Here is a 19,024-nt window from a genome sequence, read left to right as displayed (position 1 = left end):
GAGTTGCATCTGATCGAAATGGAGTCCATAATGTTGTTGAGATACAGCAAGTTAGGTATCGAGTTCAATGACCTTTATGGGGTAGTCCGTGAGATATCAGCGGAGTAGTTAGTAGTCGGAAAGCCAAGGAGACAAGGTCAGGCGTTGATGGGCTGTTGACGCTTCTGTATCTCCATGATGATAAGAATGTGAGAAAAGTATGGGGTGGGTTAGCTTATCGTTAAAGATATCAATACTTAAAAAAGATGCCTATGTCCGCACGGGTCCAAATTTGCATTTGAGTAGTACAAAAGCCTCATTCCTGAGATCCTCCGAGTCCAGGCCAGGGGAGAGTTTGAGACGTGTATTTAAACTGGCCTTGATCGTCATGATATAGATGTGACTGGTGTTAAATCAAAGAGTAGTACCGGACTGAAGGCGGGACATTTGAGTTACAGATGGGATCAAGGATGAGATGGAGATAGAAAATATTGTCAGGTCCCGAGCTTGGCGGTATCCGGCTTAACGTACAGAGACCTCGGGCATCGACCGAGGTCTGTACTTTTGGGTCTTGAGAGGTTTTCCACCACACCAATGTGGCACTTGTTTTCTTACATTCCTTCCCTTCTTACATACCCTGTGTCGGAAAAGAAAGGAACGCATTCTCATGCTCAGCTCAAAAAGTAAATACGTATCATTCTGGGGCATAATGGAATGGGGAAGGACGGAAGGGTTGTCCTCTTTTATCTAATCTGGGCCGAATCTCAGCACGTTCTCTGTCAGTTCAAACGCCAATCACTCTATTCTCTTTCTGATATCCAGCGATAGCGCACCAACGCTTCGGAGTTAGGCTTGTTTTTAAGTTATGCCGGCCTCATGCCCTTCGGGTGTCTTCAGCTTTGGCCGGACGTCGAATCGGTGACATAAAACCTCGCAAGGATAAAGCATGCGCGCCTGGATGCCTGGCCTGACTTTGCTCCCCCACCTTTCCCTCTCTCAGGATGTTCTCTGACGGACCAGAGTATAAGGCACGGTAAGCTTGACCTTCTATGCTCTCTTTCTCCTCTTTAAAGCCGTCTTCATAGCTTGGCTCGCCCATATGCCCCTCCGACTGTGACGCTAAAACAAATCCACGACGCCGTACCGAAGCACCTCCTGCGCAAGAACCCCTGGTGGTCAGCTGCATACGTGCTTAGAGACATTACATTCACCATCCTCCTTTTCAAATTCGCATCATCTATCAACCCCTGGGCGCGCGGAGACTTTGGTGGGATAGTGCCAGTTTCATATATTCCCCTGGTCAAGTACTCGCTGTGGGCAACCTACTATTGGTTCCAGGGTCTAGTTTGGGCGGGAGTGTTTTGCCTGGGTAAGTGTCGGATATGCTCTTTTCCATCTCGTGAGATCTGACCAGGTCGTGTAGGACATGATGTGAGTTTGTATCCGAAAGACTGACCGATGGATTTCTCACTGTAAATATCGTGTAGGCTGGTCATGGAACGTTGTTTAATTCTAGCATTGTGAACAACGTCGTTGGCTTCACGCTTCACACGGTAAGGAGCATTGACGGATGGCGCACGCTGGTGCTAATCTATCACGTTGTTATGTAGTTCCTTCTAATTCCCTATTTTGCGTGGCGGTCTACTCATCATGCTCACCATGTAAGTCTTCTTCTTTCACCGAACTCAGCCTGACAATTAATGTTCGAAAAGAAAGCAACTGGCTCTATTGAGCGTGACGAGAACTATATTCCTTACACTCGCAGTGAATACAACTTGCCTGAGGAAAAGAAGGCCAGCAAAGCAGATTATGCTGAAATCTTCGAAGAAACACCTATTTACACCCTCGGTAGGGTATTGGTTATGCAAGGACTGTAAGTGTAAGATATCACTCCAGAGATGATTATGGTTATTCATTACTCTTTCAAAAGTGGCTGGTGGTTGTATTTGACGTACGTTCCAGTGAAATGCTGTGAAAGGTTTGTTTCATCGTGTTGCATAGATACAATACAATGGGTTCAAAGATGTACCCTCCTGGTACGAGTCACTGGAGTCCAAGCTCCCCTCTATTCAAGGATAAACAACGTATGTCATCCGAAGAATCCGCCATACGGGCACCAGTGATACATATGTCTGACAGCTTTTTCATTGGTATATTATAGGCAACTCGATTATCATTTCCAACATCGCCCTCTGCTGCCAGCTCTTTTTACTCAGCTATATCGGTCCTAAAATCGTGCTCAAGTACTACCTGCTGCCATACTTAGTGAGTCACTATAGTCTTTTAGAAACACAGTATCTTACTTGAGTAACTAGTTCACAAATCACTGGTATTTATCTTCCTTCTTCGAGTCTTTCATGGACTGACAAAATGATGGGGGCTCTATGTGAAATAGGATTGGTAAGGGATCAAAGTTGATAATGACTTGTGTGAGCTGATTTGACCCTCTATTTAGTCATGTTCACGTATCTGCATCATTCCGACCCTACTATCCCCCACTATCGCAAGGAAGAGTGGTCATTCCTCAGAGGCGCAGCTTCCACCGTTGATAGGCCTTTGATGGGCTGGATGGGAAGGTTTTTCATGCACAATGTATGTGACACCATTGGCTGTTATCTTGAATGCTTATAGAACGCTGCTGCAGATCTCCCATGATCATGTCGCACACCATTTCTTCGTTGGTGCACCTTTCTGTGAGTTCATCGTCACTGTACTCAATTTCTCTTTGAACATTGGTGTTTTTGCATAGATAACGGTCCGAAAATAACGAAGGCCATTCGCAGCGTCTTAAAGGATGACTATAACTATGATTCTACAGTACGTACTTGAACTGAGAATCTCTATTCATGAGGTCTGATCTTCGCTCGAATAGAATACTTTCTATGCCCTCTGGCGTTCATTTACTCAATGTGTGTTTATTGAAGAAGAGGGAGGGATAGTCTTCTACAAGAATAGATACGGCGAGCAACAGCGACAGCTTCAAGAAGATGTCGTTAAAGACATACAGGCGAAGGGATGGGATCCGAAGGCACAAGACGAACTGGACAGCAGCGCTTCTAAAGACCTTGCATTCAGTGGACCTACGGACTTGAATTGAAGTGCTTTACATAGGGTTTTATGTCCCGGCATTCGTGAAGCTGTACCATCTTTCGATGTATTAGAACGTCTTTTTTTTCTGTACGAATGCTAGTAAACAATTGTACGATCCTGCGAGGAATTTAACAGTCTGGCCATGGCGTAGCAATGAAATGTTCGAGTCACCATGACGGTGGCAATTGCGACTTGTTTTCATTTCAGTGCACAGCCGCTGAGTTAGATGAGATTATGTTCTTTGTTCTCGGACGCTCATGCAAAGAACTTACGGCCGCAAAGCTGCAAAGCGCCAGTCGCGAATCGTCTCTGAATCATCAAGGGAAACCAGCGAAGATCCTTTGCGGATTCACGAGGGCGAGTTCGAGCCGCCGAGCCCCACACCACGCAAAAGACAGAAGATCGTAGTCGAAATCGTTCCCCCGCACTCAGATGACTCGGAAGGCGAGCACGGACACACACCATCGCCTGCAAAGCGTCGAAAGCTAGAGAATGGAAACGGCGATACTACACCAAAGAAGCATGGGAGGAACAGAGATTCATCGAGTGCAAAGAAGAGGCAAAAGGACTTGGAATCAGGTGTGTCCTGGTAAAAAGTAGTAATGGGGTCATCGAACTCTGACTTCATTTGTTTTCTTGTGTGCCCTACTGTACAGGTACTAATCGTCGTTCAGATACACAAAACGACGCGCTGCCGCTTACCGGGCCTTCAATGCAACGTTCATCGACGTTTCCATCGTACGCCCCCGAAAGTAGCACCAACACTGGTTCTCCGTCCACCCCCAAGAGACCTGCCAAGGATCTTTCCAGGCTCTTTAGTCTCTCTTCACCTCTATCATCAGCTGGAAACGGGTCACCTATGGGAATGAGGTCACCGGGATCGATCGGTGTAGCCAAACGGATGCTGGGTCGTGCTCACACCGACTCATCCATCGATCACAGCGGAGGTGAGCCATCAGGGCATCATTACAGACTTTTATATCCATAATACACGGAGTGATGGAATATCACCAGGTAGCAAATCTGATTCTTCGTCGACTCCCAAGAAAATGGCGAAGGATCTGTCGAATCTGTTTGACCTGTCCTCTCCGCGACGTTTCCCAGGTAATACACTGGAATCTCCGGGACCATCCAAGACCACAGGGATAGCGAAGCGCATGCTGGGTCGGTCCCATACTGATTCGTCTGTCAATACTAACGCTGGTGCGAGCGATAACTTATCCTTCATGCTATTTGCAAGATTCAATGACATATGGTACAGGCAAGCAAGATGATATGATATCGCAAGATAGCCTTCTCAAGCGTACGCGCTCTCTAGCCACACCTGAGCCACCCCGTCGTACTGCTCCGCGTGATGTGCCCCGAGAAAATTCAGATATACAGTTATCTGCTTCCCCTTCTCCATCCAAAGCGCCGACAACTATCCACGCGCGCACGTATGCAGGAAAATCGCGATCATTCTTAGTTGCTCTGCCTGCTGCCCAAAACCTTTCAGCTTTGACGAATGCGGAAACTCAAGAAGACGAAGATATAGAGATGCGAGAGTCCTACACTGATCTGCGAAGCCGGTGGGGAGTGGACAATTCAGAAGACGATCCACCAGATGCTTCATCATCTCATCAAACTACGCGCATAGGAGGGTCCCAGGCATTGGGTATGATGAACGATTTGAAGAGCATATCAGAGCTGCGGAGCAAGGGAGAGAGTAGGCGATTCTTGGATGAGGTAGGTTACCTGTTTGAGGGTCTGGAGGGAAGTGCGGGTGTTGGGCTGCGCAGGGCGAGGTATGTGCTCTACCTCGCGTCATTTATTTCTCAGCTTAGTGTGGTCGATCGAATAATGAAACTACAGTGCTCTAGAGGTAGTGACGAAATTATGCGATCCAGAGTTCAGTCGGAAAGCCAAAGCTGCGGATTTCTATGGCAAAACATGGGATATGTTGAGGGATGCGATGGCTGGAAGCAGCGACAAGGTACATTTATAGGACTTATAAGGGTTCCTGCATCTAATCTCGCGATATATCAGGTTCTAGATGCTATTTTACTTTTCTTTGTTGCTCTAGCCGCTCGAGACCCACATTCTCTAGCAGAGATCGCTCAGAAGTCTAATGGTGTGTCTGTCCTTATGGGCGCTCTGGACTCTGTCAGTCCTGCAAAGGATGTTTTGAGTAGTGGGATTACTTTTGCCTTGGGTCGGGCTGGTGCAGCAGACACCAAGTCACTAGGTTTATTGAAAACAGAGATTAGTGCAGTATGTCCTTGAATTTTGATAGTCACCATTTCGCTCACATCTATCGTGATATAGTTGAAGGCATTGGCGGATATCATCATCAAGAAATCACGGTTATTCCCAGCTGATGTCGAGGTGAGTTACTAGTTACCTACAACATTCACACCTCCCTTACGCTCTTGCACAATATTACAGATATCCAGCAGGTTTCTTGTTTCCCATACCTTGGCAAAACTCCCCACAAGCTCCCTTGAAGCTAATCACATTTCATCAGTCGTGGACAGTCTCAGGAAAGACTTGCGTCTGCTGCCCCCACGAGTAACAGCATATGTTTCTGGCCTCGCTCTCTTTCCATCGTTGCGATCCCAGCATCACGTGGATATGCCTTCCCTGGACCACATGGAATGCTGCCTCCGTTTGGTAGATTCATTTTTGCTAGGGAAATGGTTCCAACCAGGCCAGAGCCACGAGGAGGATGGACTTCTTTCTATCCTCCCTATAAGTGATCAGGAAGAATTTGCGGAAGAGTTAGTGGTGTTATGCGTAGTTACGGAAGCTTTGATGCGGGATGAGCAGAGGAAGGATCGCCGAGATATAGGTGTGTTTTTATCTCTGTCTCACATATTCCCTCCCCCCCCCAACCCCCCATGCGATCGTGCTCATGTATGTCATCCTAGCGCGAAAATGCCTCTGTGTCACGCTTCGCATCCTTACTACGCTGTCGCGCGAGAACGCGAGCTGGTGTAAAGCCTTCCTTCGTGATGAATCGATGTTACCACTAGTCATGTTCATAATCATCCGAGCGCAAGAATGTTGGTCCACCTCACAGACGTTGGAAGACCAGTCTGAAGATGATGTTTCACCGAGTGAAGCTGTTCAAGCATTTGATATGCTCTGTTTGGCTCTGGGGCTGATTTTAAATTGGGCTTCAACCTCCCAAGATGTGAAGGATCTGTCAAGGACGCTTCGTGAGTATTCAGCCAACCAGTCACTGATGTTAAGTTCATAGTCTGTCTGTTCATGTCAGGTCTTGATCCCGGTTGCACTGGCTCTCGGCATTGCGTTAAAACCTGCCAGTGCCCTGACCGCCGCAGCATCCTGCAGTGTCTTGTGTTGATTTATGTTCAGCAAAGCGAGTCCAATCTTGCAGATAGACCAGAAACCAGTTTTCTCCGAGGATATATGTCTGTCCTGTTCGGGCTGCTGATGCAAGATAACCCCTCCAACCAGAAATCTATACTCTCTTCGCTTCCAGGATACTCTTTACGAGGGAAAATCACCTCTCTCATTGATAACACCCAGCAATTCGTGAGGCTGTACGGTGATCTCTCCGTCCAGCTTTCTGCAATCCCAGTAGAGGATATACAAGAGGATGATGACTCCATGGAAACCCAGGACCATGGCGCAGGTAGGGCGACACACGGCAGGAGTGGTGAGGATATCGCCAAGGGCGTTATTACCTTTTTTGAGACGATGCGTAGCAAGGCTTAAGCATTCAACGACTATAACGACCTACTTATGCTATACTATATCTACTTGTGTCATACCCAGTGCATCTGTGTTTTCTTCTTCATCGCCATCTTCTGTTGTGTCAATGAAGCATTGCTCGATAGCACCCATGTAGGTATTCATTTTCCACATATCTCCGATCTTAATACTAGCATGATCGAATGCAAGAGCCAATATTGGTTCTTTTGCTATGCTCGCAGATGTGGCAGATGTGGGTGGCGAAAGAATAGCGGGAGGTGGTAATTTTGGGTACCGAGCAGAGAAATGAGTAAGAAGTATTTTTTGGGCGTTCATGCTATTTTGACAAATGTGAGCGATATCGAGATGGAAGTAAGATGGACCAAACCTTCTTCCTATATTTACTGCTTGTCCGAAAGTGCTATGCATTTTGGCCCGTGCCATTTCCACCTGATCATCTGCCATGGTGGCTTCGTGGATTAGTAGAGTAGCATTAGCACCTGCTCGTACCAGCCTGTGGGTAGGTACGGTATCACCCGAGTAACTGTAAATGTTGTTATGGGACAGCAGGATATTAAACGTGATGGAGGACGAACACGATGCTCCACCCATCTGAATGTCTGATGATAATACCATGACATCTGGCCCTATGTTCAACATCGACCGTTGTCAAGCTCACCAGGTTGAGCGAAGCACACAAGTCTGAGACGGCAAGTTGCATACTGTAAAATTAAATTCAGCCTCGAATTATAACAATGGTCGAACACTGTAGGCGTTACCTTCGCTGTTCTTCTTCACTCTCGAACATCCATCGAGTTGCATTCGGGTTGTTCTGCTTCCAATGGATAGCGTCGTTGAAGATGGGGACCACCCCGTTATGTGAAAGAAAACCCAGATCCTCGAGAGCAGCGTACTCGTAGAGATACATGAAGACGGTGCGATTCGCTACGACGTAAAGTGGAGAATCGGCAGGAGGGGAGAGCTGGATGAACACAAAGGTATTGACAAGGTGTAAGTACATAATCCGGAGAAATTTCACGAACGGATTGTCGCATTGCCAAGATTTTAGCCAGTCCAATGTGATGGTCGCCATGAATGTGACTAATGAATATGCATTTAAGGTCTCTCAGAGCTTGCGAGACATTATATGGCGTATCCGAGATACCAAAATGACGCGCAAGTTGGCCCCACGTGCCTTCCCCAGCATCGAGGAGAATATTACCATAATTGGGTATATGTATCAATGTCCCAGAGACTAATTGTTACCTTCAGTAAAATATATAGCCAAACGTACAAAAAAAAACACACCATTTCGGTACTTGCTCGGTACTGCACTTCCCGTTCCCAATGGTAGAATAGTGATATCATCTCCTGGCTGCTTTGGTACAGTGTTATTGGCTATGCGATCTTCAATAGCAGATTTCGCCTCAGCAAATCGCTTCATTGTTAGTTCTGGAAGAGAAAATGGTGCTGATGAAGACGTTGCAGGGTGGAATAGATCATAATGTTCTGTATCTTTTTCATGGAGTGGAGGGCGTGGGGGTCGGATGCTGATCATGACATTTGAACACATTGAAGATGTGTTTCGAGGTAGGCCAGGAACAACTGCGGAAGAGGTACGTTAGTACCACACGATGTTCAAGAAGTAAAGATATCCCCCACGCCTGATGTCTGTATCGGGCTCTAATCTATATTTTGGAATCTTGAATATTTCGCTGTCTAATTGGTTGAGTCTCAGCTGATTGAAAGCAGCACTGGTAAAAGTGACAGGGTCGTGTCCATGCTTTCGCGAAGCAACTATATGCTATTCTGCATCATCATCAAAGATTCAACAGGAACAATAGGCAAGGCCATACCTGCACATCAGATCCAAAACCATCCATGAAATCTTTATATCCCTCATCCTCCAGGACATGATTCCCACAAATATGAAAAACGGCGCGGACTGCGTGATCTTCTTGACTTCGCACCTCTCTGGACCGGAAGCTGGTAAATAGAGAGGACCGCGTGAATGCTGATGTGAGGAGAGGTATGTGGGATGGAGTAGGGGTATCCAGTATCAACATAACCTGGCTCAAGACATCAGGTAAAATATCACATCCAGATACGTAGAACTCACCCCAGGACTCTCACTCTGCCCCATACAGTCTTCAGGTCGTATGGTACGTTCCATCATTTTACCTTGACCTAATCCATCGTCAACCATAACAGTGACAGTCTCTCCCCTCGTCACCTTGCTCCGAAGAGGTCCTGGTTTTAATCCAAGGGCTTCTGCTTTTTTTACATCAAATTTTCCGCGTACACGTGGGCCCACTACAGCATAAGCTACAACAGGCTTTGAAGAAATATCTGTCGAGTCAGTATAGTTGAACTCGAGAGGTGGGAGTGGCTTGTTGAACCCAGGCGGTTGAGATATCCGGGAAATTTTTGCGACAGGTGGAGTGGGTGCTACAGAGGCGTCGTCGTCTATTTTTCCCTTTTTCTTGGCTCCTTTTTGCGATATCACCTGTGGTTTAACTGAACTCTCGATGACCTTTGGAATGGCTGTTCCTGGAAACATGGTCTGTATGACGAACCGCCTCCAGCTCTGAGCAAGGTCGCCTCTAAGTACTGCTGGCAAGAAATCGGATTTTTTCATGGCCTCCTGTAACGACAATTCACTTTCTGACGCTGGATACATTGGACAATCCGTGAATGGACATAAATATAGTGATCGAAATGAAGATATTTTACCGGTGATTTGAGAAGATCGTTTTGCAGAGCTAGGGGGAGAGGGAGTCCGTTTGCGCTTGGAATTGCGCGCGGAAGAGCTTGTAGGGATAACCGTATGTGATCCAAAACTATCCTGACTAGAAATAGAGCTTTCTGTCTCGATGTATGGTAAGATTGGGAGTGCATATACTGTAATATTGTCGTCCTTGTAAACTGGATCGGTAGATGAGGAAGATGGCGTCAACGGGACCTCTCGAGGATTGACAGACATATTATCACTGAGATATACGATGTTCATCACAATCGTAGAAGTACATCTAAAGGGACTTACCGAAAAGTATATTTTCTCATTGCAGCTAGGAAATGTAGGAGACCGTATGGACCAACAATGTCCATACTAGACAGACCAGAGTCGGCAAATGTCATCAAAAGACCTAGTTCAAACATGAGGGAAGATCTTATAAAGTCTGTAAATGAGTAAAGGAGGCGCACCTGGTAATCCACTTCCTCTCTGAGTCCCTACGGAAGACAAGAACATAGCCCTTGTCTTCTTCCAATTACGCCTGCTCTGAAGGAAAGCTCTGTTGGTATTTTCCCCTACATTGAAAATATATTTTGCAGAATCAAATGTGACGACGACTGTAGGCTCTGTGTCCGATGTTGTAGAGCTGAGAACCGAAGCAGACCAAGACATCGCAGGTTTAGCCTTTCGGGGAGTAGAAGAGTGAAAGTAGCGGGAAAGGGGAATATATGTACAGATTTTACGATAACATATCAAACTAGCCAGCTTGATCCGTTACTAACTTTCTAATCCCTCCAGATGACGGCCAAGAGGTACGATGCAAATGCAATAAGAATTCAAATATTCAAGTTACTGTCGCGGATGGCAGTAGTACTTTTTTGGTATTCGTACACAGCCACGTGTGGCTGCAGGTCCCAGGCTGTCACTGTCTCGAATGCTTGCCACTGCCAGTGGAGCGCCATTACGGGCTGCAGTCCTTCAAGTTGCACGCAAGTGGGCTACTTCTACTTCCGCCTTGCTCACTGATTGCATTTGATTCGATTTACATTCAAGTATCTGTTTTCTCTGAAATTCTTAACCGTGGCCAACCCTCACTGGCACCTCACCAAATTATCAACAAGCCGCTTTGAACTGAAACTTGGACGACCGAGCGTTTGACGATGGAGTCTTTGCAATCTCGTTTAGACTCATTTCTCAAAACCAAACGGATAAAAAAGCACTCCTCTAAGTCTTCGTCTACATCTGCATCAGTAAAATGGCCACATCCACCGACATTCAAAGCAACAGCCAGCACCCTCTCGGAAGCAGGATTCTACTTCGATCCAAGCTGGGACGATCGAGACTCTGTCGCTTGCTTTCTCTGCGGAAAAGAATTGAGTGACTGGGATGCTGATGACGATCCATTTGACATACATTACACCAAATGTCGTAATACATGTCCTTGGGCAGTTGTGAGGTGTGGTTTAAGAGACGATGTAGATGAGGATGGAAGGTACGCGTTTAAAATGTTATAATCAACGTGATGATACTTATATCATCTGCCCTACCATCGAAAGCTACATTTTTTCGAACAAAACGCGTCTTCCATCCTCAAAAATTATGGAAAAGGCACGTCTAGGAACTTTCAAAGGGGGGGATTGGTGGCCTCATGATGCGATTCCTGGGCATGGTGCTTGTTCCAAAAAAGTAAATACCGGTCGATATTATTACCTTGTTCACAGAAACTGATAGGATGTCTTAGATGGCTCAAGCAGGTTTTGTTTATACACCACAGATATCGGGCGACGATACTGCCACATGTCTGTATTGCAATCTTTCATTAGGTGGATGGGACAAAGATGATGATCCACTGTAGGTCCTGTTTTTATTGCGATGTGATTCAGTGGCCAATGGCATGTGATCAGCCAAGAACATCGCAAACGTGAAAGTAAATCTGGCGCCCTCTGCCCATTCTTTGCGGGGGCTTCTGCTCCTCCTTCAAAGCCCTCTGCCCCTTCTTCGCGATCAACTCTAGGAAAGTCAGCCAATACAAGAGGAGGGAGGACAAGAGCCGCGTCGCGCACGCGATCCAAGCCCAAAGAATCCGTGGTTGAAGAGGCACAAAGTCAACACTCCGAAGACGAGCTTGCCGTTGTGGAAATATCTGACTCGCCACCGCCTGTTCGGTCGAAGAGAACGAGTAAACGCCCTACTGCATCGAGTGTTGAGCCGCCTCCCACCACCAAGGCAAAGGCTGGTCCGAAGAAAAGCAATAGAGTACCATCAACGCGTGTGGCTCACCCGCCAGTTAAAGAAGACGCTGTCGAGTCTGAAGACAAAGACAAAGCTGTGGATTTACATGAGACGTCACCTCCCAGAGTCATACCAACTAAACGTCCTGCTGTACAGCCACCACCCGAACCTGACTCAGAGGATACTGAAGATTTCAAATCAGCTCATGAGGAACCACATTCTCAAAAGTCCAGCCTTAAAGGGAAGTCCAAATTGATGGTGGACTCGCCTCCTTCGCAGCCTCCAGAGTTGCTTGATGATGTCCTCATGCGACCACCTGCATCGGTAGCTGGGGATGCGGAGGTAACTGAGGAGCCTCTGCCAGAAGCACCTCACGTATCTGACGATGACACTCGAACGAAAACTCCTCCTCCGCATAAAGATGTGCCACCTGAATCTCCCATGCGTTACACACCACCAGGGACTCCTTCACGTGGATTTTGTACTCCCGTGAAGCCCAATAGATCTAATCAGGATTCTCAGTCGCAATTCGGAAAACACGTTACTTACACTTCCCAACCCGATGTCTTCCAAGACTCGAAGCCTATAATCAATCCCACCTCCGAAGTTACGCAAAGCGTGCCGGCTCCGGTTGTTCTCACTGAAGAAGAACGTCTGATGACCGTAGAGCAATGGATCCAACACGAGATAACACTTGGGACTGAGCGGTTACGAGCTGATGGATTACAGCAGATTGCGTTATTCAAAGAACGCGCAGAGGAGGTCAGAAGATGTATAGCAGCATTGTGAGAACGGAGTGTTCGGAACTATAGGTTGTGCGCGAGCGTCTTAGTTCATCAGATGTGGGGTGGGAAGAAGGTAGTATTATCATGGTCTGCTTAACGCTGAGTGGCCGTGCTTTATAGTTCCAGACTAATTCATGAGATCATGATTGTGTAGTTGCAATTATCTGATATATCCGAAGGTCGATGTTACCGGCGAAAGTATTTCGCCAGGAGCCAATGACTGGTTGAGCGAACACCCGATAAGCATACTCAGCAGCATACTCAGCGTAAATGAGGAAGAATCCAGCAATTACAGATTCGGTTCACGTTCACTAGTGCCGACGCGAGATTATTTATCATTGAACATCCATCCAGACCATCGGAGAGCAAATAAATTTCAAACAATCAGCATCACGTAACGGTATCAAGTGAAAGTGATTCAACAAAGTTACAGCAATTGTGCTGTGCTTGGATGCTGGGGCGATATATACCGATCATAGTCGTTGCAATACTCGGCGCTTAACATGTGGAAACCATCTCAACCACTGGCAAATGCTATACGACAACAGATGGCATCATGCCTATCAGGATCGTGTCAAGTACCCGGGCGATGTCGCGAGAAAGCTGCCCTTTCACGTCGTCTTATATAGCTCGAAGGATGATGATTCCATAAACCGCTTTTTACAGAGAAACTTTCTCGCTGGACGCTAACTTCTATTAGCACCACGAAGATGCGGTCTTTGCTTTGCTTATCCTGGCTCACTCTTTTGGTAGCTGGCACTTCCCAACATGGCGCGCACACTACCGAACCACCAACTGAGTGTCGTGCACAGTCATGGGTAAGAACTCCGGATTTGGTTCCTGGTCAGGTACTACGAGGAGAGGTGAAGGTGACGTTTGACGGGCTGTGTCCGGAGGTCGAAAGGTGTGTGCTCGGTGAGTCTAAAAATCGTTATAAATCTGTGTCTGTGCTTGAACACTATCGTATTCATGATATGCTTTCCCCCTAATTCATGGATAATCTATTACGGCAGACGTCCAGGGATACGGATGCCTAAACGCCCTCAAAATGACGGGGTGATGAGAACGTCATATCCTGATATCTACAAACCGTCGACGCGGTTATGGCAAACCATCAATGATACTGCTTTGGCAGCATGGGAACAAGCGATTGAAAATCGATCAATATGGATGGTACATGAAGAGGAGATGGTTGCCTTCGAGATCCAGCAAGAGTTGAAACAACCTTAATTCAATAATGGTACGTCAAAAATCAAGATGTGACATTCCAAACTGAATATTTGTCGTTATAAGGGGAAAAGACCAATGTCGTACAAGAGTTCGGCATTCTTGTTCCCAATACAAATTATCCACCTGCCCTAGAACATAACTCACTATATGTCATCGCGGATCAGGTAAAGTCCCTACAATGTTTTACTAATTGCAGACACTAATGATATTATGTTTCGTTAGGAAATTGCCGAGAATGAATCGATGTATGAGTATTATACGGAAATCCATTTCGCAAATGGCACGTCACGGGAGATTCATGCTGGCATCACATCATTCTTACTGGTGTATCCGAGTGTCAACGGAGATTTAGAGTCTATGAACTTGACATTTGAAGACATAGACTCGATCGGCGATGTACCGCTGCGAACTAACTTCACGGTGGAACTCACACTTCCCTCGAAGGCATTACTTCAAGGTATCGTTCACCACTGTACTATCATTAAATTCAGCTAAAATTGTACCTGGCAATTCCCTTGGAGCACAGGTTCCGAATACAATATTAGAGCAGTGCTACACCGTACAGGTCTTACCAATATAAGCGAGGACGTACAATACATTGGCTTGGAGTATAATCCTACAAGCACTCCAGGCCCGAAATCAATGACTCCCTACAACATTACGGGCTACAAGTCGAGGCGGCTGCAGTATGATCAGCTATGTGCTACTCTGGGCAGCGTCGAGCGTGTGAAAGGCAACAGCTTTGACCAAGGCACTCAGTTTCCAATGTCATTTCCAGAAGAACTGGAAGTTGCCAATCCCGTTGTCACCTCCACATGTTTACAACCTACTTTCCTACCGCTGTCTATAGGCGATTACGCAATCCCTACTTTCACAACGTACTATAAGCAGTTAGGAGGCCAACTCATCATGGCGCTTGTAGTGCGTGAAAAAAAACCGCGGCAGCCTGAAGAACATGATGAGGATCTTTATGATTGGCTTCCCTGGCCAAAACCAAAAGAGAATGCGGATTCGTTTAATTCTCGTATGCTTCGGGCAACAAAAGATATATCCGTGTTCTCAGCCCCTTCCTCACATGAATCTGACATCGCATTTGTCCACTATCTCTCTGCAGACGCCCGGACACCTGTGTTCGTTGACGTGTCCATGGTCGACGATTTGCTCTCGAGACCCGCAGAGGAACGGGAGTCGCTGGCGCCCCTCGCAGAACCAATAATTCGTGAAGCAGAGAAAGGAACAGAGGCAGTTTTTAGGTATTACGTTGACTATAGGAAACCTCCGATCTATGTTGGGATGACGTGGATGAAGAAGATGAGGAAAATGGAGGAAAGCCTTGCAAATAGCCGTGATGCTTCTTCGCAGATTCCTTTCAAAGGAAATTGAAGATGGCACTGCACAACAGGAATCAGTCTGTTGGATTTTTGCGATATTTGTGGTTAGCTTATATACAGGACGCAGTAAATAGGATCAAGGTCATAACTTGTGTACTATGTAAAGCTTATTTTATTTATTACAAGCACACTTTGAAACAATTCAATTTTCTATTCTTCACTACTAGCGTTAGAATACGTCCGGTCTCCATTGAATGAGTTCAACCTTTCATGTACGCTTTAATGAGTCGTAAAGTCTTATGAGACAACAGCATCTACTCGTACTTCACCAGCGTCCTTGCAGGGGGGGGCAGCCGACACATGGTATGCTGTATAGACTCGGAAGCGTACAACCAGCCATATCATCAGCCCTAAAGATTAAGCTCCTTTTACTTTGTGCGTCTGCTACGAGTACGTGTTGACCTTGGGCGCTTGGGGGCAGGCTCGTCCCTTTTATTCCTATCTGCAATTCGTTTGGTTCCACTAAGGCTGCGTGAAGGATTGCTGGGCCCAGATAAGGGTGCATCTGGAAGGACAAGGTGATGGTCGACAGGCAGGAAAAGTGGTTTCTTCACACCTTGAAGCTGCAGCTGGTATCTCTCCCTTCCAGCAGCGATAATCTCCGGAGACGACCCCACCCTATCAAACTCGGGCTTTATACCATTCCGCATTTCTTTCATAACATCCACCATCTCTTGATGCGACATAGGGGTGGGGGGAGGATTATAAAGTGTGTCGCCGTTGTCATCATATGCGGCAGTCCACATAAATGTATTGAAAAGTTTCTCCATCCCTGCCCTGACAGAAGCGTGGCTGCGAAAATAAGGATTTATGCATACCATAAAATGTAAACGTGAGAGCATAAGCTTTTCCGTTGCTACATTCCAGGCGTTGAGTGAATGACATCCCCACTTGACCCACATAGGAATATTGTCGTGCTTGCGCTTGCTGTGAGAAGAGAGTAGCGACTGATGGGATGGGATATACTGGACGCCTCCCTTGGTACCGTTGCTAGGGAGATCCTCTTGGTAGTCAGACGTACTGTGGCCAGGATTGTGTGATGAGGAACGACTGTACTGATGAGATGATAAAGTTTCATGCTTCTGCTTCTGAGACGCTGAGCGCTTTGAGGATGCAGGTTTATTGTCGGTCTCTGTTACCACAGTTTCCTTCTCTTTCTCACTCCAGTCGATTTGCTGACAGTAGGGACCTTCGCAGTTGATCATAATCAACCATAACATCCAGAATACCGATTCCAAGTCGTGCATGTAACCATGCGGTACCTCAGGCCGTATGATTCTCCCTATAGCTTGATAAGGATATGTTCCCTGACGTTTCCAAAGATATAAGTAGTGATTCTTCCATAATTGATTTAGGAAAACTCACCGTCAAATATTTTGTGGTCCTTCCAGTCTCTCCATTTTGCACGTCTTCAGCCATCGCCCAGTCTCCTAGAACACCAGGGCGTTGCGGATACCAGTCATTACTGGCGCTGTCAGGCCAATCTGGGACAGTAAATTGAGGCAAGGCAGCCTTGACTCGAAGCCATGAGTTGCCGTCACTAACGTCGCAATGGATGAGACCACGTCTCATGTAACCATTCTGAAGGCCTGTGTTGCCAGACATTAGTAATGAATGAAATGAAGGTAAATAATCTTATCTTACCAAGTAGAACACCGATGATCCCATCCAGCATCTCACGTACACAGGAGAACCACACAAGCTCCACCCCAACCGTTTTCATGGCCATGCGATGATGTGTAAGGTCCTCCAATGCAGCCAACTCCGAAACTCCAGCGGCGGTCATGATAACTTTGGTTGTGTCCTGAATAAACGTCCCAGGATGTATAATAGATGGTACGAAAGTCGATGATGGCAAAAGACGATGGTCTCGAATTGGAATCCCTGGCAAGAAACGGGTGTCGTCCCAACCGGTGTTTGCCCTATCATATAGGGCATCCACTTCTGGGTTTCCAGATTTGATAATGTCGTCAAAAGATGCAGGAGGGCGCCCGTTAGGAAAATGGAAGATGGGCGTCGAGTCACTTGTTCTGCAGCCTGAGAAAAATGGATCCCTTGCCAGATCTTCTAGCTTGTCATGGATGTCGCTGTCGGAAGGACTACCGGTGGTCAACCAACAATCTTTGACGACGACGTGATCAGGATCTTCAGGTGCATCAGGCCTGCCACTGGAAATCTCCACCACCATAACCCTTGTAGCTCTTCCCAGCAGACCTGTCGGCTTGAAGAGAATTGCGATGACTTTACAAAGTAGAGTGGCTGCGCCTTGCTCCACATGCAAAACCGGCACACCGTCGTCATCGTATTCCATGGCATAGTCGTAGCCTAACCATGCAATCTGTGAATAGCGTAGGAAAATCATTGTTCTGATAAGTAGTTCAGGATATCTGTTGATGTTGAATGGGGAACTGGTAGCGTTTCCTCCTCTCGTGAATAATGATATCCTTAGCATTGGCCCACAAAGAGAAAGTCCTATATAAAATCTCCTAGTAACTTGCTCACGAAGGATGAACAACGCGGTATCCGCCAACTGGCCTATGGCAAGGTTGGCAAGGTGAGGAGAGTCTGCGTATTTAACCTCGCACGTAGAGAGTAGGTGAAGCCAGGTATATCCCCCATCCACAACGTCATCGACGAGCATCAGGTCTGGTTTGCGTCTATTGCTCACCAGCCTTTCTGCAGATGATACCCATTGACGCGACTTCCGCATTGAAGCATCCATGAGAACTGATTTCAAGTCATCATCTACGACCTACCTCACATTCAGCTGATTGGTAAGAGTCCTCTGCGCATAACGACTCACCTTATTGAAGAATGATGCTATCTTTCCTTTTTGCCTTTTCCTGTATTCGGTGTAGAATGATGGGGAATAGTCTTGACACCAATCACGCATGATATATTCACTAGGTCCAGGACCTTTAGTACCTAGAAAACGCCAAAGTTCCTCCATCATAGACGCCACACTCTCCTTTGACACACCTCGTGAAACCTGGCGTCTTGTATAAAGATCCATGCTTGCAGGTCCTGACATGGTGAGTACGTTGGCTGTTGTTTCTTTGACTGGGGGTGAGCCTGAGCATGCCACACTGCAATTTCAACTGCGCAAGAGTCTAGTTTGCTCGTAAAGGCTTCAAGAAACTGTGCATCTTCAATCCATTGCTTCAGAACGTGCAGTACGTGCGGGGTTTCACGCGGTTTCTGCAGCTGCTCTTTGAGGAAGATGTCTATGTAACCCTTCAAGTCGTAATAACGGCCTTTTGTTTTGTGACGATTGACAAGACTGAGTATAACATTGGTATTGGCCCAAAGTGGCATGGAGGTGAATTGAATATATGGGTAAAATCCGTTACTTGTAAGTCGGTATAACTATGCATACTCCGCTCCTTGTACAGTTCTTCGTCCATTGCCTGGTGAGTTGCTATTTTATTCAAGCTATGTGGCTATACAAAAGACGTCAATTAATGTGCCTTCCATCAGCCAGTAACCATCCCAGTAAAATGAGAGGCTCACCCTGTATATGTAACTGAGATTCACTTGTGAGGCACCGGGTGGAGGAGGCTCAGCGTAGCCACTGCCGTCTCCCCACTAATATGGTAAGCCTAGTTTCCCACATGCTAGGGGTAGGGCGTTAACTCGCCATTGTGATGGAGATCCTTGTAGCGCTGGACCGTGGCAGGTCAGGCTGTGTCGAGGTGAAGTAGAAACCTGTTAAAGCGTTGGTTAAGCATGCTATATCGGTCTACTCTACCTTGTCTCCTTCTATCACAATAACATTAATAGTACTTCCATGTTCAGCATGTTTGATTCGTTTAGGAGAGATGAATGGAATTGTCAGCAGGTATGTAGCGCGAGGTGCCACTGAGTGTAAGGAATGGCCTCACCGCAGG

The 19,024-nt window shown here is 46.7% G+C and overlaps 6 protein-coding genes across 6 annotated transcripts; 3 read left to right on the top strand and 3 right to left on the bottom strand.

The window, feature by feature from the left end:
• Window positions 1–552: 552 nt before the first annotated feature.
• Window positions 553–3,260, top strand: SERLADRAFT_456941 (uncharacterized protein; the record flags this gene model as incomplete). Its single annotated transcript, XM_007313511.1, has 14 exons — window positions 553–757; window positions 808–1,012; window positions 1,065–1,348; window positions 1,403–1,410; window positions 1,467–1,532; window positions 1,590–1,640; window positions 1,692–1,852; window positions 1,910–1,930; window positions 1,981–2,063; window positions 2,141–2,244; window positions 2,434–2,571; window positions 2,624–2,672; window positions 2,729–2,796; window positions 2,852–3,260. 13 exons carry the CDS (start codon window positions 981–983, stop codon window positions 3,074–3,076), a joined length of 1,290 nt encoding a protein of 429 aa, XP_007313573.1.
• Window positions 3,261–6,084: 2,824 nt separating this feature from the next.
• SERLADRAFT_412876 (uncharacterized protein) lies at window positions 6,085–10,171 on the bottom strand (the record flags this gene model as incomplete). Its single annotated transcript, XM_007313510.1, has 13 exons — window positions 6,085–6,266; window positions 6,326–7,102; window positions 7,154–7,309; window positions 7,362–7,487; window positions 7,545–7,747; window positions 7,809–8,020; window positions 8,074–8,315; window positions 8,394–8,569; window positions 8,622–8,834; window positions 8,885–9,435; window positions 9,499–9,755; window positions 9,809–9,911; window positions 9,970–10,171. The coding sequence occupies 12 exons, from the start codon at window positions 10,169–10,171 to the stop codon at window positions 6,820–6,822; spliced, it is 2,724 nt and encodes a 907-aa protein (XP_007313572.1).
• A 271-nt stretch (window positions 10,172–10,442) lies between these two features.
• On the top strand, window positions 10,443–11,656 carry SERLADRAFT_456934 (uncharacterized protein; the record flags this gene model as incomplete). Its single annotated transcript, XM_007313509.1, has 3 exons — window positions 10,443–10,991; window positions 11,056–11,185; window positions 11,241–11,656. 3 exons carry the CDS (start codon window positions 10,660–10,662, stop codon window positions 11,352–11,354), a joined length of 576 nt encoding a protein of 191 aa, XP_007313571.1.
• A 1,945-nt stretch (window positions 11,657–13,601) lies between these two features.
• Window positions 13,602–15,295, top strand: SERLADRAFT_456931 (uncharacterized protein; the record flags this gene model as incomplete). Its single annotated transcript, XM_007313508.1, has 4 exons — window positions 13,602–13,756; window positions 13,810–13,910; window positions 13,969–14,203; window positions 14,273–15,295. The coding sequence occupies 2 exons, from the start codon at window positions 13,990–13,992 to the stop codon at window positions 15,127–15,129; spliced, it is 1,071 nt and encodes a 356-aa protein (XP_007313570.1).
• An 808-nt stretch (window positions 15,296–16,103) lies between these two features.
• Window positions 16,104–16,949, bottom strand: SERLADRAFT_445154 (uncharacterized protein; the record flags this gene model as incomplete). The annotated part of the gene is made up of 3 exons (XM_007313507.1): window positions 16,104–16,444; window positions 16,503–16,726; window positions 16,782–16,949. Coding segments are annotated over 3 exons (705 nt in total), but the record flags the coding sequence as incomplete, so codon positions are not given.
• A 1,167-nt stretch (window positions 16,950–18,116) lies between these two features.
• SERLADRAFT_412874 (uncharacterized protein) lies at window positions 18,117–19,015 on the bottom strand (the record flags this gene model as incomplete). The annotated part of the gene is made up of 2 exons (XM_007313506.1): window positions 18,117–18,577; window positions 18,648–19,015. A coding segment is annotated over one exon (336 nt), but the record flags the coding sequence as incomplete, so codon positions are not given.
• Between the last annotated feature and the right edge of the window lie 9 nt (window positions 19,016–19,024).

Source organism: Serpula lacrymans (assembly GCF_000218685.1).
Source record: "Serpula lacrymans var. lacrymans S7.9 unplaced genomic scaffold SERLAscaffold_2, whole genome shotgun sequence".
Classification (NCBI taxonomy): Eukaryota; Fungi; Basidiomycota; class Agaricomycetes; order Boletales; family Serpulaceae; genus Serpula; species Serpula lacrymans.
This window is presented reverse-complemented; position numbering and strand designations above follow the sequence as displayed.